This window comes from Epinephelus moara, chromosome 21, assembly GCF_006386435.1.
Source record: "Epinephelus moara isolate mb chromosome 21, YSFRI_EMoa_1.0, whole genome shotgun sequence".
Classification (NCBI taxonomy): domain Eukaryota; kingdom Metazoa; phylum Chordata; class Actinopteri; order Perciformes; family Serranidae; genus Epinephelus; species Epinephelus moara.
In genome coordinates, this window is record NC_065526.1 from 30,756,605 (window position 1) to 30,782,596 (window position 25,992).

Below are 25,992 nucleotides of genomic sequence, written 5' to 3' on the forward strand. Positions count from 1 at the left end.
CGTACGTGAGCACGTAGAGCGGCTTGCCGTTGGTGTCCATGGTGGTGAGACAAGGGGCCTTTGGAGAGATGGTGCCCCACCTCTGCAGAGCCGCCTCCAGAGACGGGGGCCAGTTTGTTACCACGCCCAGCTGCTCGCCCCGTGCGGCCACCATCTGGGCCCCCTCGGCCTTGGGCTGGTTGGGGTCTGGTTGCTGGACTGGAGGAGGGGAACAGAGGCGAAGAGTAGGAGTTTCAGATTTGTTGACAATTTCAATAATTAATGCCAAACAACCTCCAGGAGCAAGTAAATTCCATTTCCTCCCAACTTGATGCTCCTGACATGATATTTACATGTACAAATACACATCTATAACTGAGATACCAGACACCACACTATAATACAGAATGATGAAATAATATAGGTAACACGTTTACTGTGGTATACTTATGTCTTCCTAATAATGAGTTTGCTTCTTCGTATGTGATGTAAGAGAGTGGGCATGAAAACTAATGCAGCATGTCCTATTGTTGCTGTATCACAGAGACCGATTATTGGAAGGAATCAAGCTTTTAATTAAGAAAAATACCAGGTTGATATCATTTCTGTGGCACGCTGAACAAAGCTCGGTCTTTCCAACGTTTACTATTCATGCTTAAATTATGAATTAACTTCTGGCTCTGCAGCAATTGATGCTGGAAACAAAAAGAAATATTCATCAGTTGGTCTCTGTCTGTGTCACAGCAGACATTAGGGAATGAAGCGTCAACAAGCTTGGTGCGAGTTGATACAATGAGATTTTTTAAAATCAGATTTTTACTGGCTTCATTTTGCTGTTGATACCACTACCAGAAGCAGCAGCATGGCACATTATCATCAGTCTCTCCCAGCACTTTAGAACTGTGAGGCATTAAAGGGCCATTCCACTGTTTTTTGTGTTTACGCCCATTTCACAGCATCACGAGTGACTTAAAAATGAACAAACAAATTTTGTTTCTTGTTCCTGGCAACCTCTATTACCTCTTTTCCACCAAAATTAGAGTGTGTACGCAGATTTTTTAAACATGGTCAAACACACTAAAAATATTTGACATTACAGAGAGGCCAGAAAACAGGTTAGTAAAGAGTAGAAAGCAGCACAGAGGCCGGTGAAAACTTTACAGTGATTATTTCTTTTTATATATCTCTTACTTATTCAGTCTCTCTTTCAAATATGGTTCAGACTGAATTTGGAATGGTGTTTGAGCGCTGCTTGGGCGGAGACGGGAGGTATTTTGTAGTGGCGTGTCATTGCATCTCGCTGGTAAAGGGGCTAAAAATAGCGTGTTCAGCTGGTGTTGTGTTTTGAATAATGCCGATCAGAGCCGGAGCAGATAAATACCCGGGATTAAAACCATTCCCATTCCACTGAAAAGCCAGATGTTTTTTGGGGGTGTTTTTTGGCTGTGTAAAAGGGGCTTTTGAGTTTACTCATTAACCTGGTTAAGTTCTTGAATACATCCCAGTGACCATCAAGACTCATTTTTGTCAAGTGGCATTTTTGTTGTGTAGTCCAGACATTTGAAATCAATCTGCAGTGAAACTGATTTACCACTGAAAACACTGTGAAACACAAAATCAGTGGGGAACTAGCATTAAATGTGATGGATTACATAACTCAAACAAGTTTAATGAGTGTGCTTGTAGAAGTCATACTTACAGAAAAGAATGAAAAGTATCTTTTAAGAAAACCTACAATTGCACAGCATTCAAAAAGTCAGTAAAATGTTAAGTATACATAATATACTATATGACTATATAATATACTATGTAATCCAAGAGCAAAACCTGTAAATACTCTGATCTCTTCAGTCTACAAGTAAATACTGTACTTTATACTCCACTACACTTTTACAGATTTACAGATTTAGATTATTAATATAAACCATGAATCAACTCAAAAATTATGACTTATTATGACAGGTTAAACTACCCAGTAGTATATCAAGTAGTTCAAATGAGTTCCACCTTTACCAGCTCTAACATTAAAGTGATGTACACATGTATCGATAATTAGAATCCAATAATACAATAAATATTATTGTGGAATGTCTAATACATAATAAGCGCTTTTACTTTTAGTTCCTCAAGTATATTTTGATGCTAATACTTCTGTACGTTTACATAACCACATAACCTTTACTTGTAACAGAGTGTTTCTACACTGTGGTACTGCTACCTTTACGTAAGTACAAGATTTTCCTCCATTGCCTACAGCCTTACAATCAGTAATCAATCACTAAACAAGATGATGTACTGTATGACAAGTTAAGAAGAGAACGCAACAAAAGGAGTGAAGTTGTTACCCTCCAGAAGCTCCTCGAAGTCGTCGACAAAAAACTCTCTTAGCGGCGGTCGTTTGGGTCTCTTCAGAGTGTTGACGAGTTGCTGGATTTTCGCTGAAACTCTGCTGCTGACTGGAACACCTGCAAAGGACCAACACACACACACAAACACACACATTAATCTATGTTCTAGACTAAACTCCTAATTGTGCTCTCACAGGTGTGCGTGTTGAAGTAGTCGTCACTTTCACATTCAACTGAGCGATATCCTAAGTGCATCTCTGATACACAAAAACATCCACAAGTTTTAAATCCACATTAAAGTGGTACGCTTTCCTCGAGTGAGCAATCAACGGAGCTGATGCTGTGTGATGGGAGAGACGTGAAAACAGCATACGAGATGAGGTACAAATTGCTCTTTCATTCAGGCTGATTTTAAACCCAACAGAGTGTGGAGCCTTGAGACGGAGAGATGTGGGATGGAAGTCTAAGCGCTGAGATGTGAAGACAAATAGATGTTTTGGCAGACTTGTTTGGGGCAGCTGGGTGAGCCAAAGACATAAGTGAGTGTTGGCAAACCAAGAAATCAGTGTGCTGTAAAATCCTGTGGAGGCAGAAAGTGTATGTCTCTGTATGTGACAGTCAGGAGTTCATTCTTGTCCCTCAGTCCTCTGGTGAGCTTTCTATTTTTGTCTCCACTAACCCATGGTAAAGAAATCTTTGTAGCTGAACACATAATAAATAAACAGAAGGAACATGTCATCCTTACATGAAGTTTTCCTTGACTTCAGTCCTGGACTGTTTCACATCTGAATAGTCACATGGTGTGTTCATTAGTACGAAGGTGAAACATTTTCAACTTATTATCCCTGCCCATTTCCCGCTGACATAATGCCATTTCTCGTCCACTTTGTCAGCATTAATTTACTATACAATATCGATCAACCTCTAAAATTTGTAACACTTTATAATATCCAATGTCCATGTCAAATATAGGGGGTCTCTGCAAAGGCAGCTGGGGTCAGATAGAGCAGAAATCAGAGGGGGAACAGCATAAAAAGTCCTCTTAAAAGTGAAATAAATAAATAAACAATGAGTATATGCTCAAACAGCAAGAGATAAAGTGGCGCAAACCAAAAAGAGAACCATCCAAAAAGCAGGTGCAACATTTTTTTTGGATGAAGAAAAAAAGAAGAGAGAAAATACAATGGAAAAAAAATAACACTAATGCTCACTGCATTTTAGATATTTCTGACTAAAGCCCTGTAAAATACATTTTACTGGTGCTAACTGAGTGTGAATTCGATTAAACTTTGCATATGTATTGTTTTGTAGGTCAGTCATAGCAGTGAAAGGCCACCAAACACCAGATAAATGGGGCAGAAGAAATCCTTTCCACACAGTGAATCAAAGGTTAAATCCTCAAAAATCTAAAAATCCAAATCTCTGAGAACAAAAAAGGCACAAGACCCACAGTGTGCAACATAATACAAAGATGACTAAATCCTCTCCGTGTTCCGAAAGAGGGCCTCAGCTTTGTTGCGTCTCTTTCAGCCAAACATCACAATAAGCTCCCATCTGTAAACCCTGGCACTTGATCCGTCAAGCTGCTTTGCTGTGAGCTGCGTTCAGCATCTCGGTCCACGTCGGCATCAATCATAGCGTCTGATGAATAACTCCGTCTGCTGCAGCTTCATGTCCCTCCAGAGACAGAATTATTAAACTATGAACCAGCAAACTGACGTCCTCTGTTATCTCTGAAGAGACTACAGAAATTTTCACACTGGAGGATGATAAATTCGTCGACAAAGGGTTGATGTCAAATTCGGGATGCTCTGATTTGTTGTTTTGTTCAGACATTAATGGATCAAAATATTACACACAGACTGTACTAAAAAAAAGAAAAGAAATTTTATCAAAAAAAAGTAAACTTGAATATAGAATATAATTCATGTGACACAAAAACTTATTTCACATCGAAAAAACCTAAAACACATGAATACTCCATCAGAACAGCAGGGGTCTGTCATACTTGAAAGCAACTCAGTGACTCAGCTTTCATGTTTTCCTACATAAAAACACATGCCACACATGGACGTGCCGGTGAATCCTCATCACGTCAGACTGCAGACTTGGATCTGAGGCTGTTGAAAAAACACAGCAGCTGGTCTACAATATGTTTCCACATGACTCAGAGGTCTCCAAATTACTTGCTGGAGGTCACAATCAGTGAGGCAATGAAAGGGAAGTGAGTTTTATTTAGACTGAATAATCAGCAATCCAAAACACGAGACATTCTTTCAAGACCTGGGTTTCTTGTCTTTAGAATCACATCTTGTGGTTTTATTTGGAGACAAATGTCCAAAAAAATGACCTCCAACTGATTTTGATGCACCAGTTCTTGGATATAAAGCTATGATCTTCAGAACATCCAAAGGCAGGATTTACTTGCTAAAAATTGGTACAAAACCAACTGCTGTTTAAAGTTTTAATGTTTAAAAGTTTAAAATCTGAATTAATTTAATAGGAACCCTGCTTCAAAGCAGAGCTAAATCCTCAGCTTCAAGTCCAACTGCTGTTTCTTTTGATTAATGAATTGCTCATATTTGTATCTGTCACCCAACAACATCTGGAGATCTTGTGTTAATGCAATAAACTCAGTTCCATGTTATAATGATTCCCAGCCTGAAAAGGTCATACTGGAAGATAATGAAGGAATATTGGTCTTATTTTATTTTTACCATGATTATTTAAGCCATCTCAGACTTTTCTCCCCAGATCACATCCCCGGCCCTGACTCACCGTCTCCGGTCTCCATCAGCTCGGCATTGCCGTACTTGGGCGTCTGTCTCTGGGCCGCTGTGCCACTTCCCGGGGCTCTCTCCACCTGGATCCCGTCGGTGGTGGTGGCGGTGTTGTTGGTATAACCGGTGACATCTGGAGGGGCAGAGTGGTTCTCTGGGATGTGAGAAAACGGGGGGGATCGAGGAGGGAAGGAAGGCCTGGTTAGTTCCCCCACACCCCCACACATCCTGCCGTTAAAACATTTTTAACAGGGACTCTTACAATCAGGACCAGTTAGACAGATACATCAGAAAGGTTGGTGTTAATTATGTAGTTATAGGTCAAATAGATGTCCCACTGTTGTAACACATGATAAGAATAAAAGGACTTTAACTCACAATGTAGATCACAACATTAGAAACTTTAAATGTGCTCACTTGCAGTAAAATTGCAGTTGCACACTGCTAACAGGTTAAATAACTTTTTTCTTTTGGCTTCTCAAAAAAGAAGCACTTAAAGTAGTTTAAGTTATAGCTGAAGCTGAAGCAATAAAAGGGGTTGAAGTGTTACTTGAAGTGTAACCACTGAAATTATCAGAAGTTTCAGTTGAAGTGCAGTGTTTGAAACCAGCTGATGTGCTTAAGAAGAGTAAAAGAGAAGAGTAAATTAGTTTATACTATTAATACGTATCTTGATTTTAGAAAGACATCCCATTTTTACAGCCAATTAATTTCTTTTTTACAGGATTTTCAACCTTTGTTTCTTTATAATATTATTGTTGTTCCAATATTTGACTCCTTTCCCTACAGGAACTGTATAAAGGGGGATTAATTATGTCCATAAATATTCAATTTGCAATTAGACTTTACAGTTAATCACAATTTCACTTTGGCATTGAAGAGCTGCATGCTTAGTCTATGCCATTTTGCCAGTAACACCTGTTGAATTCTTCTTCACAGAATATTTTGTTTGTAGCCTCCTGCTTCTCTACAGAATACTCCACCAAACAACACATTGAGCACACATGCCTTTGTGCGTGCTCATAGCTCACGCACCGTCTGTAGAGATCCACACCACAGGGTCTCATGCAAGTGTACATGAGGCTTCAGTTCAGAAAGTAGTTGAGGTGTTAGTTCAAGGTGTGAGGTGTCATTTGAAGTGTCAGTTTAAGTTTGAATTGAGGTTTAAGTGCTAACAACAGTTTCAGCTGAAATATTGAGCATAGCGTTGGTTCAGGCAGGACACGATGTCAAGCTCAGCTCACAGCCCAGCCACATCAGCTGATCTCAAACAGCCCAATCAAATGATGGAGCAGCTGATTGATGGAAGGGAGTCAGGTGATAGATCACATGATACCTTTCTATGCAACCAATTGGCAAATATCATGCAGGGTGCCCTATTTAAACTGCTCTGGCCTGCCTACTGTTGCTGCTTCCTCTGCAAGCCGTTTTGCAACCCGCCTCCACCCCAGCTCCTCCTTGTCACGTTGTGTGTGACTTATCAATGTCATTTCTGTTTGTCATTGATGCTGGCTCTGTTCTGTTCCCAGGGTTTTTTTGCTACTGCTCTCCCTGCCTTAGGCTTTCCATGTAGGCGCATGGAAGGGCAGGGAGGTGCGCTCTCTCCGCCTTAGGCTTTCCATGCAGGTGCCTGGAAGGCCGAAGAGGTGTGCTACCTCCACCTTAGGCTTTCTGCGTACGCCTAGGAAGGCAGAGAGGCCCCAGAACAGAGCCATAACGCCAAATGTAAAATTGCAATGGCAATAACGTTTTCTTTGACTGAAGCAGTCCTGTCTGAAGTCAGTTAAATTTATGCACTAAAAGCAGTTGAGGTGATTAAGTGTCAGTTAAAGTGTATATGCTGAAAGCAGTGTAAGCGTCAGTTGAACAGCAATTGTTGAAAATAAACTCGTCTAAGGGCAAAAAGAATGTAAAACATTATGCAAGTGAACCAGTGATTATAAGATCTGTTTAAAGTTTAAAAGAGAAACTGATTTCTATTAAATGTTAAGTTGGATAAAAGTGGATTTGATATATGTGTCCAATTATAGAAAAACAAGGCTGAGAAAGGAACAAAACATAACAGAGAGAATGAAGTTAATAACTTGCAGCTAAACTGAAGTATAAGCCTCTAGATACAGTTATTTATTATTTATCAGGGTTATGAATAATAAATACTAATTCACAACAAGTTAACTGAAATGGTTACAAAATAGTTCCCACATGATGAATTCCATTTAACATTTGTATATTTATCAAATGATTTATACAGGTAGCATTTAGAAACTAACTGCTAAATTGAAACATGCAGCTCAACACACTGCAACAAGTTGGCATAAGGAAATTAAAACCCCCACAAGTATCCGAGGGGGATTTCTATCACTGACTTCCTGCAGAGAAAATTTCAGGAAAATTATGTTGGAGCTTTGGTGATCTGACACACTTCACAAATATACAGCGAAAACCACCAGAACCACTACCGCAACTCACAAATGTCTCATTTCAAACTACCCACCACCACATACTGTGACGCCTGCCTTTCTCTGAAGAAAAAAACGACTCCATTTCCATCGCCCACACCTTAACATTCCTTTTTTAGGTCGTTTCTCCCCCGTATTTTGTGCTACATTTGGATTGTGTTTCAGCCTATCTGCTGCACCTGATGTTTCAAAGCTCCCACCATACCTCAAATTTTCCACATTTACCTCTTTTCAAGAGGCTCAGCTGCTGTTCGACAACATCAAACAATGTTTACTGTTCTGCCCAAGGGAATCTTTACTTTGAGTGGTCGGAGCATGAAATGATGCAGGGAGAAAGGCATGTGCTGAATCTAAAAAAGGGAGGTGTGTTGGTGCAGCCTGTGGTGTCATTTACTGTCCCTTTGCGTTCCGTCTGAGCTCTCAATCAATTTGATTCAATAGAACATATTAGCACGTAAAGACGGATGTTATATTCTCAGATTACAGGGCTGCAAGGCTCTCAATGGTCCACCAAGAACAATTTTTGTCTTTAAGGGCTTTAGGCATTTGGGAAACTCTTTCTAACTGTACTTAATTGATCCCTGGAGGTCAGAGGTTCAGATGTAGAACAACCACAGAGCTCATGAGGATGGAAAATGCCTTCAAATGGAAAATGAGAGGTTTCATTTTGCATGACCACAGCAGGAAGTGGTGCAGATCAGTGGTTCTCAACCAGAGGACTGGGTAACCTCTTGGGATTCTTGAAGAGGTTTCCAGGGAGTCCCCAGAAAATGAAGAATAATTTATTTTCACTATTCAATTCACTCTAGAGGTGAGCCTAATATAAGTGACGGTCTTAAGAGGTTAGGTTTCACTTCCTCCACAGTTATCTCCTTAACTATAGTTGACAACTATAGAATTCTGGTCCTCATCAAATCAAAAACCAAAATCTTTTCAGATGGAGGTCCCTGAAGCCAAACCTAATCAAATGGGGGTCCATGGCCTAATGTGTATCAGTTTAGGGGTCCTTGACACAAAAAGGTTGAGAACGAGTTGTCTTGATGATGTGCTTAAAATCCAAGTCATGAGTACCCTGCTGCTACTGTAGATATCTAAACAAAAATGGATCTCGCCAGGTTCTTGTCCCCTCACATGATGCCCACACCTGTGGTTTGTCCAAATGGTCTCTTCTTCTGAACTTGGTAAAACCATTCAGACACCATAAGTCCCTTCCTAAAGGGATCTTCAGCAGGCTGGGGGTTTGAAATCATCAGGTATTCAAACAATAGTCTTGCAATACTGGGACACTACCCTGAAAACCAACTGCATAATGTAAAATTTGCATAATAATCAACCACAATTTCCAAAGATGAGATGAAGAAAGGTCAATGAAACACAAGATGAACCTCATTATATGGTGGTGTATAAATATGTATGCATTTATGTATGAATAAATGAGAAGTAGAGGCGAAAAAAATGATTGCAAGGTGTTTACGACAAAGATAACCAATCTACTGAAGTCTGGAAAAGTTGACATTCAAAGATAAAAAAATTTCGGTTAACTGCATTGGAAATCAAGCGTGGAAGGTGTGTGTCTTTTCTTTATGCTGCTTTTAAAACTCAGAGAAATGGACACTGGGAAATGTCACTACTTTAGATGATTTGAACGAGAAATCTTGAATCTTGAGCCTTCGCCTCTCTGCTCCCTTATTTCCCCTCAGCTTCCCTCTGGGAGCTCCACTGCTTAAGTCAAGGACCAGAAGATAAAGGGGATCAAACTACTTCAGTCCACCGCCCTTCACAGCATGAAGGTTCCCGCAGTGAAAAGATGGCAGAGCAAGTTACATTTGCATACTTTCATTCTGAAGTGCAGCTCATGTTTACAAAGAAAACACTGTCATCAGGCTGTCACTGAATCTGCTAATGATCATTTCTTTAAAAAGTTTTTTTTTCAAATGTTGAGAAGACCTTATACATGAGGGGGGCAGAATGTAAGAGACTATATATAATCTCTATATATAATGCAGTCCAGTCCAGTGCAGTCCATTAATCTGCTGCAATAATAATAATAACAGCCTCCACTCATTTGGTTTTAGTCTCTCCAACACATGTTGGAAAGAGATTTGCTCCAATTAAGCCAAAGGACCATTAGTGAGGTCCAACACTGATGTTGGGTGATCAAGTCCAGCTCACAGACAATTTCCAGTTCATCGTAAAAGCCTTTACACTCTAAGCTGGTGGTCAGCCATTGGTCAATGTTGGTCTGTGAGTGTCAGGGGTCCTCGTCGCTATGGTCTGTCCTGCACCGCTGGCCTTTGACAGCACTAGTCGGCTTTTTTCCCCTCAGATTCAGCATATTGAATCCACATCGGCAACAGCAGAGCCTGTCGGTGAATGTAATCACTCTGACTAACAGTTTTGCTCAACGCACAAGAAGAGACACAGAAGTGAGGAAAGTAAACAAACAGTTAAAGTTAGGAGGGAGTGAGAACAAAAAACAAACTTTTTACATAGGTAAGATTATTTTCTTTAGCCATTGAGCTCTTTAGCGGAAACGTTTTGCATTGGTTTATCTAATTGTTCACTGGTGCACGGTAAATATGCTTTGTTTTTTCAACATTGGATTGTGTTGTTAAAGTGCTAACTGGCTAACAAGCGTCAAGACGGTGTTCTGGTTTCCCTTTTCGTATAATGTTTACAGACAACCGCCATCTACTGGTGTCTGGAGTTATTTCCTCTCACACAAGCACAGAACATATGTGCTGGTTTGCCATCAATTGAAGTCTTTGCGGTGTGTTCATGTGCAACTTTTTGGCTGAGACACAGGCGATGCAGTAGGAGGCTTTTGTTGCTGCTTGTTCTCTGAATTACGTTTGGTGTGTCTGGGCCTTAAGGAGTTGGATGTGGTTGAGGTCAGAGCTCTGTGCAGATCAGTCAAATTCTTCCACATGCTATGTGCATGGGGGCATTGTCATGTTGTAAAAACAAATGGCTTCCCCATATTTTGGCCGCAAAGATGGAAAAAAAACTATTGACTATATATTACCGTATCAATATTCATTAATACTGATGGGCCCAAACCATAAAAAACAGCCCCAGACCAAAAGCACTAAAAGGATGAGGAAAGTAGTGTTGTCACACTTTTGAGCATATAGTGTTTTACATATACATACTGTATTCCATGCTTTGCTCGCAGTGAATATCTGCTAGTAATACTCACTATATTTTTCTATTATTTTTACCCTCCACTCATACAAACAGAACTGAATTAAACATGTTCAGTATTCAAAGAAACAAAACTCACAATCTCCCAGCAGTGGAACAAACATGTATTTTTGCTAGATTTCTCAGTCTCCCACTTGCTTAATATTTCATCATCACTTTTTCTCTCTAGGAGAAATATAAACATATACACCCCACTTCCTTTGTCACGTGTATTGAGTTATTAATCAACCTTAATTTACACTAAAAATAAAGACTTTTACGCCAAATTCACATGATAAAAGTATTACTTTAAATGACATTTACGAGACATATGCTGAATTTATTGTCTCCTTAGAAAACAGTAACGTAATCTATCTTAGTGTCTAATTTCTGTGGATTCATGTCCTCCATTTGTAGTGTTTGTTGTCTGCATTTGTCTTATCCATCCCTTCATGCCAATAACGCTGACTAAGGGTGAACTGAATGTGATTTGAAAGGCTGAGAAAGAGTCAGAGGAGAAAGATATGTAGTTGGAGGACAAAGAAACAAGGGGAGAGAGAAAGCGGGAGATGATTCCCAGCAAAGCACCGTGCCAAAGCCAGCGAGACCAAACAGAATTCTTTATCCAGACATGGACTGCATATCAATACTGCAGCATACAGCACAGGCATGCTAATTACTGTAGCACGCTGTACATTCTGTCTCTGCAACATCTGGGCTGTCTGTTTGAGCTACACTGAACTAGACATGCACTCTATGAAGTCGCGTGCTGTTTATCTGCCTGGGAATATGTGTGTGTGCGCGCGTGCACATGCCTATCTGTGTGCACATGCACGAGTGTCCAGTGACCTCATCAGAATGTATTTAAGATGATGTGTGATGAGGAGGAATATCAGCACTGGCTGAGGAGGATGATGATGATGATGAATGCCTCCTTCTCTGCTGGAATACCAATCAGGTCGGCTGAGGAGGCTGATTCAGGGACGGGACAGTTCCATCAACCCCCATTGGGTCAAGGAGGGTTTAAAGGTGGCTTAATGGTTAAAGAAACTGCAAAAGGTCGCATCCCATAACTCTTGTTGAAGTGTTTCGGTGGATTAGTGAGTCCGCCAATCAAGACAAGCATGCAAACAGTGACTGTAATCTGCAGAGTAATGTCAGCACTTCAGTAGAAATGTAATTAGTAGTGTGACACTGGTATACCACCACAAAGAGTTCCAGGGAGGAGGTGGTGGTGAGCTCACAGTGTTTGTGTGCAGGTGTGTCCTATTTCCAACTAAATGTCATAGTTACCAATAAGGTGATATTTCCTCACCTTAATCAAGTACAAATTAAAAGCTCATTCTCAAACAAGGTCGAGAATTAATTTTCAATCTCAGCTTTTAAGTCAGCATGGACAAGAGGTCCTTAAAGTGCTTAGAAAAACTCTGAGAAAAATTGAGACCTTGCATCAAATCATCTGTCAAACAGCTTAGAGTTAACATTGTCACTGTTGATGCAGACCCCAGAAAGACAGTCTGAAAAATGTTTAAGGTCACAGAAATCACTAGTCACAGTGACAGGAGAGTGTGTGAGAATGGGACAAGCTATATAAATGTGGGATTTCTCTCTTGCTGATGTTTCACTTTTTTCGAGAGAAAAGGCTTCAAGGATGTTCACATCTTCTCTTAAGATTTAAAGAATCTTCTTCTCAAAAGGTGGAATATGAAAGTTTTTCCTATCTTCAAAACATTTTCTCCAAAACAAAGGTGTTGAAAAGCAACATCATTTGTATGTGCCTTCCAACCCCGTTAAAAATATATTTGTTCTTAAAGTGACAATACTGTGGTTAAAGTTTGGTTAGCTTTCCACACAAATATCAAGTTCTGTCTAAAGAAGAGAGAAAAGTCTTGTTTTTGGGTCAATATGGTTCAATAGTCTGTCACATTTAAACTTGGCACCTTCACATGTACTTCTTGACAAGAGCAGATAACAATTTAAATTGCCTATAACACCTTGACTCTGACATGACTTGGCCTTGTGCTATAACTTGTCTAAATATCTTTTAAACTCTCATGCAAAGCCCTTTGGATTGCCTTGTCGCTGACAGAAACACAGAAGAGCAACTTAAACACATATTTACATTTGGTAAAAGAAAATCTATATGCTGGCATGACATATGATACAAGGCCTATTATTATTCAAAGGGGATCTATTATCCATTTAATTATTTTCTGGCATCCATATAAAATTAAAATGGTGGCTGTTCATATGTGACAGTAATCCCTGTGAGCAAAAACCTCAGGCTTCACTCCGATCTGAAAACTCAGTTTCAAAGGTTTTTTTCTGCTTTGGCTACAAGCTGTTGTCAGCTCTTGATGATCTGTTTACATGGTCATCTGCTCCAGGCACGCTACTGCAACTGTTTACATTACATACACTGCTACATGAAGCTACATGCTAACAGGAGGAAAACATGTAGTCTTGATTGTTGATATTGTAAATTTCTCCCAAATATTGGATTATATTCCTGTTGGAACATGTCTGGTTGTGTTTAGAAGCTTTCGTTGATGATATTTTACAGTAGAAAGTGCTGTTACTCTCCATTACAATCACTCTCAGGCTGCAGTAACAGAGCAGAGATGCTGAGATATGGAAGACCAAGAAGCACTAAACCAATCAAAGCAGACTGGGCTTTTTCAGGAGTGGGGCACAAGACTCCATGTCCACCAGATTTCTCCTCCATTGTTGTTGTTGTTCAGCACATGTGCATGTAAGATGTGGCGTTTGTCTTCACAATAGTAGTCCCTCCTCCACTGTGATCTAACGACTGAAGTGACAGTGACAAGCAAAGCGTTTTGACATTTTTCAGCTCTGGGCTCTCAGAAACAAAAAAAGCCCAACAGGCATTTGTAGTGCAGTCTACATATGCGGCACTCCCATCACAAAGAATTAAAAAAAATATGTGGTCCTCAGAGAGAACGCTTTGATGGACAGGCCCCTAAAGAGACAGGCACTAAAATAAAGTGTCTCGGACAATGAGTGAATACAGGTGTTTCAGGACAGATAGTGTAAGGAAAATACAGTGTTTTTCAAACATTAAAGCACGAACTTTAAAGAGTTCCCTTTAAAGTTCCGGTGTGTACGATTTAGGAGGATATATTGGCAGAAATTCCATATAAGATTCATAACTATGTTTTCATTAGTGTGTTATTGCCTGAAAATAAGAATCTTGTGTTTTTGTTACCTTAGAGTGAGCCGTTTATATCTATATGTGGAGCAGGTCCTCTCCCATGGACTCCACCATGTTGTTTCTACAGTAGCCCAGAAGGGACAACCAAACACTGAGAGGGCCATTTGTATTTTCGCATCAGGCACTTAAGTTCTCTCACAAGCTTGGCACACAGGAGAAGTTTCAGTTGACTGCAATCTGCAACTGCAGCGAAGAAGTCTGCACAGGTTGGACTTGGGGGTTTTGACCATGTGATACGGTATAATGAGAACGGATTGTAGCGCATTCAAACACCAAGTTGGTGGTGGATTGGGCTGAGAAGTAAATTGGATGAGGGTCACTCGCCATGATGTTGTAATCTATGTTCAAAAAACTCTATTCAAGTTTGCCCTGCTTTTTTTATCAATAAAAATGAACTTAATTCAGTGAAACACAGAGATACCTTGTAGGCTAAGCGGCCTTGTAACTTGAAGCATTGTAAAACAGCCACTATACAAGCTTTATCAGAGAGAAAGAAGGCTGGATTTATAAAACTACAACAAGTCAAGATGATTCATGTCTCAAGAAAAACCTCAAGAGCAATTTTGCATCTCATTCCTCATGTCCCTGAAGCAAACACTTCACTCACCCTAGTGTTATAAGACACCTGATGAATAGCATCCAGGAAGCTGTTGAACTGTTACTCCTCAGACACCTCAGAGTATTCTCCTGACAGATATGCAGCACTGACAGGGAGGCTATGCTACAGTGCAATCCCAATGGGCCACATCCAGACTGTAGCCTTAATTACATTGAATAAGGGAAAGCTTCCAGAATGGTGTTAAAGGATTCAGGGTATATATTTTTTTTTCTGACAGTGATGAATGGCTGATTAAAAGGTCTAGTATTCAGCCTTTTCTTTAGCTGTATGCTCATGGTTCACCACAGTGTGGATCACTTTGTATTCGCAAGCAATCCACTTCAGTAAATGAGAGAGTCAGCTGCTGTCTCTTCACATGCCAAGCAGTGAGTTGGCTGATGGAGTCTTCAGGTTGTACCTCTGGTGCACAATAAGCCAATATTATTCAAGTTTTTGTTTTTGTTTTAAGTCTGGCTGTTTATGAGAACCTTTCTTAACCATACAAAACAGGTGTTACATTCTTTGATGCAGTATTTATGATCGCAGGTAGCAGATTTAAAGAATACTGCATTACAAAAGAGAAAAATAAGGAGAGGACGCAGGCAGGCAGCCTACATTCCTCCACCATCTGCTTTCTGGCTTAGATGAAAAGGCATTTTTGAAAGCAGATTGCCTCTGGCTGAGCAAACAACTAAAAAACATGCTGCATAATTAGCCAAATCAATAAACAACATCAAACAGAGTAACCTTGAAAAGAGGAAAAGCTGCTATCTCGCCCCTTTAAAAGCATTGTTGATTCTCACCATCAACAATCTTCACTCTAAAAAGCTGTGAGCGCCAGCTTTTTTGTTTTAATCCACACAAAAACACAATAGTTTCATGCATCTACAACAACGCTCAATGCTAGTGAGGTTAGCATTGAAATATTTTCTTCTGCACTTTCACAACATGGCTAAGCACAAATTCCATTAGGAGGAAACAACCAACGAGGGCACAACTCCAATAGCAAGCATATGATGGAAGACACTGGGGGAAAGAGTCACTGCAACTTATAAGGGGAAAAATTCGACATCCCTGCCGTGAGCTCTGAGAGGGATGGCAGGAGACTGACCCTGCTTCTTCTCTCTGCCAGCCATGCTCCGATCTCAACTTACCGGAGCGTCGTGGCCCAGAGTTTCCATTCTCTACCATGCCAGCTGGCAATGCCCTCCTCCTCCTCCTCAAGGAGAGGTGGGTTAAAAGGCCTGCATGTGAGGAACAAGAAGGGAGGGGAATCTTGAAAAGTGGTGTCAAGTTGTGTGTCATTCAGGAACCTCACTTTCAGGGCACTGGAGTCTTTTCTCTTGACACAGTGCAGTTACCACAGTGTTATATATCCTTAAAGGGACAGCTCACTCTAGCTCACTCTAGATTGTTTTGGCTTAAGTTGCTGAGTGTTGGCGGTATCAGCTGTAGGGATGTCTGTTGTCTCTCGAACATAATGGCACTCGCCGTGTGTTGCTCAAAATGCCAAAAAATACCTTTAAAAAATAAACAGATATCATGACCCAGTTATTCATAATAATCCACAGACCTTGTTGTGAGCATTTTCATGTAGGAACTATTTTTTTTCTACTGAACCACACCAGCCAACTGTACCAAAGTCCAGAAGGAAGCATGCATCTACTCACGGACGGCCAGGATGTAAACATTAATGGCGTCCTCTTTGGCTGAGCTGTAACCAGTAGTGCGGAGGAGGGTTTCCGCAGGTATTCAAGGTATGTGAACTTACGAATACTGGGATAGTGAAAGAATGGCCCGCCTTACCCTGAACCTATCCAATCCACCCAATGAAGGCAACAAGCACTAGCCATCATAAGGACAGTAGGGCAGGTCATTCCTTTGCTATACTAGGATTCGCAAATTTGCTAAGGGTATCCCCCCCCCCCTTTTTTTCTGGCCGTTACAGTTTACCCACCTATCAGCCCCTCGCCCCCCCAAAAAAATTGGACTATATATGACCCATCTAACTACACCCACCTCATCAACTAAACTATACCACTGGCTGTAACGTTAGCTAACTTAGTGGTGCTAGGTGAACTAGAGGCAGATAAACATGTCCTTCTGCGTCATATAGTTGGCGGGTGTAGTTTGGTAGAAAGATAACAGTAACCGCATCATGATTTCTGGAAAGAGACATTGTTGGTGAGTTTTCAAATGGATTTTTTTTTTTTTTTTTTGGCATTTTTGAGCACACAAGCCAAATGCCATCTAATTCCATTATATTGGAGAGAAGGCAGACATCTCTACAGCCCATATCTCCAAAACTCTGCAACTCACACCAAAACAATTCCGACTGGTGAACAGCAGTACAAGTAAGAGGAGAATTATGTATTTTTGATATTGGGTTGAACTGTTCCTTTAAAGAGACACATCTATCTTGAAACACAGTTCAGTCTAGTTAAACTGGGCACTATAAGATTTCATCATGTTATAGTACAAAAAATATTTTACATATTTGCAAATCAGTGCCTGTTTCTTAAAAAAAGGCAAAGGAAGTTACCAGCTAACATCCCCTGACTCTTAAAGGACTTGAAATTGGAACGGCCTAAAAATGCTAAATATTTCGGGTTGATTATAGATCAGAATCTGTCTTTCAAAGCACATCTGATAAACATGGTTCACAGCTTTAGTTCCAATTACATCGATTCTCTTTTCAGGGAAGGAAACAACATTTATTTTAACCTGTTCTTCAGGAATGTACCAGTCCACTGTCTAAAAATGTTGCTTACCATACATGTGCTGGATATTCAATAACTGGGTTAAGCTGACGTGCACCGCTGGTTGACTTTTATATATAAATCTCTCTTTGAGTTGGTTCCTCTTCACCTGTATACAAATCTGTGCTGAATCAAAACAAGGCCTGAACTCTCACAGATGTTCTGCAGATGTTAGTCGACTCAGTTAAGGAAAAAACAACAACTTTTAAATACGTCGTTCCCTCATACTGGAACAATGTTGAATGTCAGAGGTGGTTATTTTTGGTGAACTGATGATAATTTTAAAGGGTCTTATAAATTGCACTCTCAGTTGCTTTTGTTTGTAATATGTAGCAATTACTTAATTTGAATAGCCTTGGAAGATCAAGTACCTCCATATATTTTTTATCTGGACATTTTTAAAACCTTTTGTGGTATTTACAGTTTAAGTTTGTTTTGTATTTCTAGTTGTTTTTGTACTGGCCTCTTGCCCAGGTGTCTCTAGAAAAATACTTTTTTTGCGATTAAAGGAAGCAAAGATACAGTAAAAGTTGTACTGTAAAAGTTAAATAATTTACTGATATACTGTATCACTACGTGTGAGGAGACAATCTATAATCTGACATTTGAATTAAACCACTCATTAATGTACCAAGGAGGAATGTCAGATCTGTATTTGTTCTCAATAAAAAGACACTGAGTTTATTTTAGTGCTCGCAGGTGCTTGGGATTAAATAAGTTTCAACTTTCATCAAAAGAGCACCACATGTCTCTAAACGGTTTTCAATAATCACATAGCAACAGCAGCACAACCGCACAAACAAGCACTTACTGTTGTTATCTGAAACACAAGAGGCACACAGTGACACAAACACATTGTGCACTATTCAACCTAAACTCTGCAAAAAGTCAACCACAACAACCAGATTGTCCACAACGATCCTGCTGTAACAGGGATGAAAGGAGGGACGATAGACTGGGGAGAGGGAACAAAAAGTTATCTGCACGAGCAGGCCGAGCTGCGACGATAAGAGCTGAATAAAAAATGAGGCTGTGCAGAAAACGATCTCCCTTAAGTATTAACACACACACACACACTGAAAACACACGCCAGCTGCTGCTTAGGCCTTGAACAAGGAAATGAGAAACAGGGCTGTAACTCACACATGTACATGGCTGTGGATTTCCTCTGTGATATACATGAAGAAAAGAGTTAATGAAACTTTACACCAACTGAAAAATGTACAATGTAATGGAAATGTGTAACCGTCAGAATTGGCTATGAAAAACACATAAACCAAATGATAAACTACAACCAAAGATAACCCTGGACAAAAGACTGTACTAACACCAAACCAAAACCATCCTCAGCATCAGATGACATGTTTTTTTTTTGTCTTTATAGTTGGATAGTGCATTAGGTATATAATATAATACAGGATTAATAAAAAATGATGTTTCAATCTACCTGCTTTCAACGAATTTTCAGTTTGCACATTAAAAAAAAACCCAAGTGGAATTCCAGGGGAGTAAAATCAGCCAAAATATCATACAAAATATCATACAAAATGTAATAAAACAGACTAAATGGTTGAATCCTAATGTTCACAAAGCGTGTGACTTTAAGTGTCACCGAAGAGAAAGAAGAACCTGAAATAAACCATATCTCCATCAGCTGTTTATCTTGATATATACTGAATAATGGACTGAAATGCACATTAATAAAACACTGTCTTATATAGATTTCTGACTTCACTCCAATGGTGGATGTTTACATATAGTATATAGTATGGTGCATTCCCCCCATTGGTAAATGTGTGACTGATCTATGCTGCATTCCTCCTTATAACAAAGATTCTACACCTCTGCCATGATGTCTGTACTGAGAATACAGAGCTAGCTTCCACTTATAGATAGCTAGTGGTGTGTGATGCTACCCACTTCCCCTAGGAGATCTTACCCGCTCACCAAAGTTACATAGTGCAAGAACAGGCGTTTGGGGTTTGAAGTGGGAATGACACAGACGACATTCTTTCTATTACATGTGAGTGTACCATCACAATTATGTTAAAGCTGTTATTTTAACTTTAAAAAGTTGCATGATTTAAGGTAGTAATTTTGTTGTCAGATTATTCTAAGCTATTGTTACCTGTTTTTTAGTCTTCACCACCTTTCATTTTCTTGTCAGGAAGCATCATAGGGGAGAGCTGCCAATTTCTGTAAATTTTTGTTTGTTCTAATATTTCTTTTCAGGCAGTTTAGTTCGCTGTGTGATTTGATTTTACCTCCGAGCCTGTCTTTATGCTTCCATATTTGCCAATAAAAGGTTAAACTGCTGAACAACTTGGCTCCTCATATTCCTCATCTAACTTTATGTTTCTCCTTGAGACCAACCTGGGGATATAACAGTATTCAAGGTTTTATGAATAAAAATAAACCTGCATGGAATTATTCCTCATCACCTGCTAGTGATGGTGGGTGTGTGGGTGACCCAGGGCTTTGATTACTTTGGTAATGCTCCTGACCCGATGGTGATAGTCAAATGGCTACAGGATCACTAAAATGAAATATAACAGCCACAAACTGAGGAGTCTAAATGCAGAATTAGGTCTTCAGATGATATAATAATAATAATAATAATACACTACCAGAAGCCACTTTCATTCAATGATGAAGATGTGAGAGTTGAAATCTCCAAAAGCAATTAAGCAAACCTTTGAGCTACTATTTTATTCTTTTGAGGAAGCTAAACTCTACCCCAAAAGTCAAGAATGAAAATTCCATATTTTCTTGTGGGTAATTTTTATATTATGAAGTAATGATAATGTGAATATATTTGAATGTTGTGTGTTAGTGTGTAGCTAAGTACTAAAACTAGTGTAGGTAGTTTGTGCATTTCAAGATGCAGCTGGGTGAATTTCATCTCAAACATCAAATAGAAAGAGCTACTTCTAACTTTCACCTGCAGTTTATTTCTTCCGATTTTATCCGAAAAGTTCTGAAACACATTTTCCTCCAGTATCCTCACCATCTTTCTCAGCTCATTCTTTTGAGCAGCCTAAATGCCGCTCTGCAGAGGCCCACATACTTTCAGCAGCTGCTCCTTTGCTAACATCTTTCTGCCTTTACTAATTTGAGACTGCAGGGAACGGTGACACAGGAAAATAAACAAACTGGTAAACCACCAGCGTTGCACAGAAGCTCTCCTGTCACATCTGAGCTGTGAAGGAGGCGGATGCTGGTGGGCGGAGCTGGCAGGGGGCTCTCTCTGTGTCTGTCCATGCATTATCTTCAGAGCTGGGTACCAACCGTGCCAGCATGAAAACAATTTAGCATTTAGTCACAACGTTACCTCAGCAAACAGCAGGAGGAGGCACAAACAGGATTCTGTGACAGCAGCGGGCCAGTTTTTCACTTTCATGTGTTTACTGTAGGTTTATGGTTGCGGCAGCTGCAAAGGAACTTCCGCCCTGTTGTAGTGTTGGTGCCACATTCTGCCCTTTGAGCTATGCAGGAGAATGGTGTGTTAGTGTGGTTAGGAGTTCATGCTCTGTCCTTTGGTTGGTATGTTTCTCTGTAAATCCCTCAGGCTATGGTTTTAAAGGGAACAGGTATAACATCCTGTATATAAATAGCAGACATCATCTCGCAGTCACCATATCAACTGTCAGGATATGTCTCGTATTGTTACCTTGTTTTTTTTCTGTGGGTGACTGAAAACATTTAATTCTTGTAATAGATTATAATTAATAATATTGCCAAGATTTCAGTGTTATTCCATTCTTGGTATTGACAGGTTTGCTAGTGTGGCTACTGCGGGCATTTCTCTGGGCTATTAAAAAAAAGACCACCTTTACAATAATGTAGAATTTTAATTAAGTCCATATAACTTAGAATACTTTAAATGACTTGTCATAATATATATTAGTCATGGTAAATTATCCCACTTCTTGGGCTGAATAAACAATCTAAAAACTCCCTGGATTCTTTGAAAAATAGGGCTGTTTGTCCCTGTTACTAAAGAGTTGCGACATATTTTTTAGTCAGAAAAGTATAGTCCAAGCTTTAACTTCTTATGTTGGTCTGATCAAAACCAATCGGATGTGAAGGGACACCAATAGCACAAAAACAGATCCGATTTACAGCTCCTTTAGGTAACATTCATACCATGAAAAATGAAATACGTGGTTAAAGCCAAAAAAGTTTTCAAAAAAGTGAGTAAATAGAAAATCTAGAAATAAGAGTGTCAGCTTAAAGTGAAGTTTTAACTGTTGTTACTTCAGACATATGACACGTAGCAGGACACTAACAAACACAGAGTTAATACAGGAAGCAGAAGCACTGTAAAAACCTGCATTTACAAACTCTACACAGAGATACAACCCTCCACATAAACAAACTTTACCACCCAATATCCCCAGTTAACACATTTAAACTTCAAAGACTGAACAGTAAGCCCACCCACTACACACACACACACACCACACACTACACACACACACACACACACACACACACACACACACACACACACACACACACACACACACAGTCCTTCCAGCCAAACACATTTTATTAGAAACCTCTCAACAGCCAACTAACTTTACCTACAATGAATAAACTCAAGGATACGTTGCTTTATTTTAAGACCAAATCAGACAAGCTTTGAAGTTCTCGCTGCAGTTTTCAGCCTTGTTGTTCCCAAACTGGGATTCGGGGACCTCCACGGTGTCTTATGAGGATTCTTTGGCAAAATATGGAATACCTTAAAGATGCAGTCAGCAATTTTAATCCAAAACACTTTTTTATCTAATTCAGCAAATATCTCCTCACAGTTTGCTGGCTATCTGTTTTGTGCGCACTGAAAAAAATATCCAGGTGTTCACACACAGCTCTGGCTATGTAGATGGGAAACAAACACAGTAGCTCAGACCAAGCTACAAAAGACTAATCCTGCCAATCGGCTATGAGGGGCATTTGTGCTTGAGCACAGGACACGGAAAAGGTCATGGATGTATAGAGAGAAAGGCAGTGGGAGTGAGAGGGATGGTAAATTTGGCACATGCTATTGTGCTATTGTGCTGAGCTTCGCAGGGCAGTTAACAATCTTTGTCCGGAAGAAATGACACCACCTTTAAGTGCACTATTTACAGTAAAAAAAAAAATATTCAGAGAAATTCAGACTGCAGTAACATTTCTGAATCCCAATTTGAGATAGACAACAGTCATGCTTGATCACTTTTTATGTATACCTATATCTTCTTTTGTTTTGTCTTTAAAATAATTCTAATTATTTGACACTTTGACATGGTGACTTAATTTTCCAACAACTTCTTTATGCTTATGAATTCCTTTTAAAGTTTAAGTATGCTGAATGTGCAGCATTTTGACACTGCCTTTTGGGAGTAAAGCTGTGTTTAAATTACCTTGAAAGCAGTATCAGGACAACTTCTAAAACACACTGAATTTACATGTTACAGCCATGCACTTGCATCCTGTTCGTCCATTTCATCCTGTTACAAATAGTTTTAATTTTACCCCACAGGCTAACAGCTCACAAAAGAACACTCTCATAATAAGCACATGATTTGTGCTCACAAGTCATCAGCATTCACCAGCCTTCAAACATCATCTCTAACTAACAGCAAAAATACCCAAACACGTTTAACTATTTCCCTAACTGAGAAGTTAAATATAACATCTTGTGTGATGAAACCTGTGCTGGATTTCAGAAAACTTCATCAAAACAGTTGAGTCTGGATTCGGTCAGGACAGATGTAAAAAAATTGTGTCTACATTTAGCCAATTCTAGATCTAAATTTGGCTGAGGGTGTCAAGAGATATCTGAGGGTGTCTGGAATTTGTTAAAGATGTTTGAATGTGGCTAAGTACCAGTTTTCTGGAGTTTGCAAACAGTGTCTGGCTTTGGCAAAAGGTTTTATGACTTGGCTAAGGATGTCTTGCCTTTCTTGAGAGCCCCTGCTCTTTGCTAAAAGACTGCATTTTGCCAACTCTAGACAAAGATTTCTCAAGAGATGTCAAAGGGTTTCTGGACATTGATGTAGATGTTTTAATGTGGCTAAGTACCTTTCTCTTTTGTTGCGTAGGTTATCTGGAGTTTGCTAAAGGTATGAAGGAGCATAGGGTTTTAGGAGTTGGCTCAGGGTGTCTGGCCTTTCTTAAGTGTCTAGAGGGTGCTTTAAGTTTGCTTGGGATGTCTTTTGTTTGCTAACTGTGTCTCTGTTTTTTGCTAAAGGAGTTTGTACTTTACTTAAAGTGTCTAGATTTTTTTAATTATTCAGAGTTTGCTAAAGAAGTAAGAAGTTTGCTAGGACTGTCTCAAGGCTTTTCTAAAAGAGTCCGATTTTGTTAAGGATGTTTCTGTTTGCCTATGATCGTCTGGACTTTGCTGTCTAAAGTTGCCTAAGGGTCTCCTTCATTTGCTTCAAGAGTTTGTGTATTTCTCTAAAGATGTCTGTATTTGACTAAGAGCTTTAAGATTTGGCTAAAGGTGTCAGGATTAGAGACACCCAGACCGGTTCAGTCCTAACCTCTTACCTGTCTTGCGGTGGTGGTGGTGGTGATGATGGTGGTGGCGGAGGTGTTGGTGGTGGGCAGAGATGTGGACGTGTTGGGCCAGGACGTCGGCCAGCCTGCCTCCGGCCGCCCCACTCCCCCCACTGCGCGTGGAGGAAGAGGACGACGAAGCCGTGGAGGAGGTCGTAGTGGTGGTGGAGGAGGTGCCGTGGATGGCCCGGCTTATCCAGTGCTCCATGCTGATGCTGCCCTCCCTGCTGGATGAGGTTCCGCCGCCACCTCCTCCGTCCTCTTCTTCGCCATCTCCTCCCTCCTCTTCATCGCCGTCTCCCTGACCCTCGCCCTCTGAGCCCGAGGATGTATCTGAGAAGGTAAAAAGATAAGACAGATGATGGATGATGGAAGAGAAGACTGAATAAATGAAATAGAGTCTCACAATAACAACAGTTAACATTGTGGAAAGAAAGAATTTATTAAACAACAGAGAAATAAGTGGTTTGATCATATCTGGATAGCTGTATAATCTGCTATATTTAGAGTTAGACAGAGAAATAGTATCTATGTATATCCCACTCTATTGTCTGTAGCCTGGGAAGGTTTTAGCTCCCATCTGTTGGGAGTTGCCACAGGGGGGGAATGGAGTAAAGTTTGTTTTTGAAAGTGTGTGTGTGTGTGTGTGTGTGTGTGTGTGTGTTTGTGACAGACAGTGAGAAAGAGAGAAAGAGTGTGTGTATGTGGGTGTGTGTTTTGCATGTGATTTCCATAATGCCTACAGCATTATGAGACCGATGGTGGTGATATGAATAACAACAGAAGCTGACCCAGTTCTCACACACACAGGTGCTGTCCATGTGTGTGTGTGTGTGTGTGTGTGTGTGTGTGTGTGTGTGTGTGTGTGTGTGTGTGTGTGTCTGTGTGTGCTTGCGCTTGCAGGGCAATGGCAGACACACAGTAAACGAGTCCAACAACCACCCAAACAAAAAGAACCAGACATTTCTGTCCAAAGTCTGAGTCAGAGTTGAAAGGAGAGTGAATGTTGGACTCATGTTCATCAGGTGAACAGAGGCACTCTGCTCGGTACACTGAAATAACACAAGTACACAATTTGCTTTGAATTCAGCTAGTTTTAATCCTGAGAATCTGGTTGTGATGTGACTGACTTTTTTAAATGGTTAAGGACTTTGTGTTTTCTACATTTCCAAAGAAATGAACACCCCCTATCAGGCTGTCCCTACCTGGTACCCAAATCTGAAAATCTAAAAGCCCCAGCCCCAATATAAATACTCCTCATCTTCTTAAGTGATAGTTCACCCCCAAATAAAAAAATACATTTTTTTTTCTCTTACCTGTAGTGCTATTAATCAATCTAGATTGTTATGGAGTTGTTGAGTGTTGGCGATATTGTCTACAAAGGTGTATGTCTTCTCTTCAGTATAATGGAACTAGCTGGCACTCAGCTTGTGGTGCTCAAAATATAAAACTCAACATTAATGCCTCTTTCCCAAAACCATGAACCAGTGACCCAAGACAATCCACAGATTTTGTTGTGAGCAGTTTCATGGAAGACCTATTTTCTTTCTACCAGACTACACCTGCCAACCACATATCACCAAGCAGAGGGAAGTGTGCCTCTACTGCTAGCTCACCTAGCACCTCTCAGCTATCCAATGTTACAGTTCAGCAGAGGAGGACGCCATTAATGTTTACATTTTGCGCTGTCACAAACAGCCTCTCGTCCATGAGAAGATGCACACTTCCTTCTGGGCAGTGATATGGTTGGCAGGTGCAGTTCAGTAGAAAGAAAATAGTTCCTACATGAAACTGCTCACAACAGGGTCTCAAGATTATCCTGAGTAAGTGGGTCATGATTTATAGAAAGTGACATTGCTACTGAGTTTTTCAAATGTATTGTGGGGGGCTTTGAGAACCACAAGCTGAGTGCCATCTAGTTCCATTACATTGGAGAGAAGGCAGACATCTCTACAGCCGATATCTCCAACACTCCACAAGCTACACTACAGATAAAAGGTGAGATATGTATTTTTTTAAATTGGGCGTGAACTGTCCCTTTAAGAAATCCAAACAAAATAAGTTTGAAAGTTATATTTTATATCAAAGACAGTTTCCTTGTTTGGTTG

At 40.1% G+C, this 25,992-nt stretch overlaps 1 protein-coding gene across 1 annotated transcript in view; it reads right to left on the reverse strand.

Annotated features, from left to right (window-relative positions):
• The window catches only part of LOC126382474 (disco-interacting protein 2 homolog C-like), a 245,612-nt gene that overhangs the window by 63,538 nt on the left and 156,082 nt on the right, over positions 1 to 25,992 (reverse strand). The window contains exons 5-8 of the mRNA XM_050032358.1: positions 23,876 to 24,217; positions 5,106 to 5,261; positions 2,325 to 2,444; positions 1 to 198 (exon numbers count right to left, since the gene is read on the reverse strand). Of these exons, the coding sequence (XP_049888315.1) occupies positions 1 to 198; positions 2,325 to 2,444; positions 5,106 to 5,261; positions 23,876 to 24,217 (816 nt within the window). The remainder of the gene's footprint in view (positions 199 to 2,324; positions 2,445 to 5,105; positions 5,262 to 23,875; positions 24,218 to 25,992) is intronic.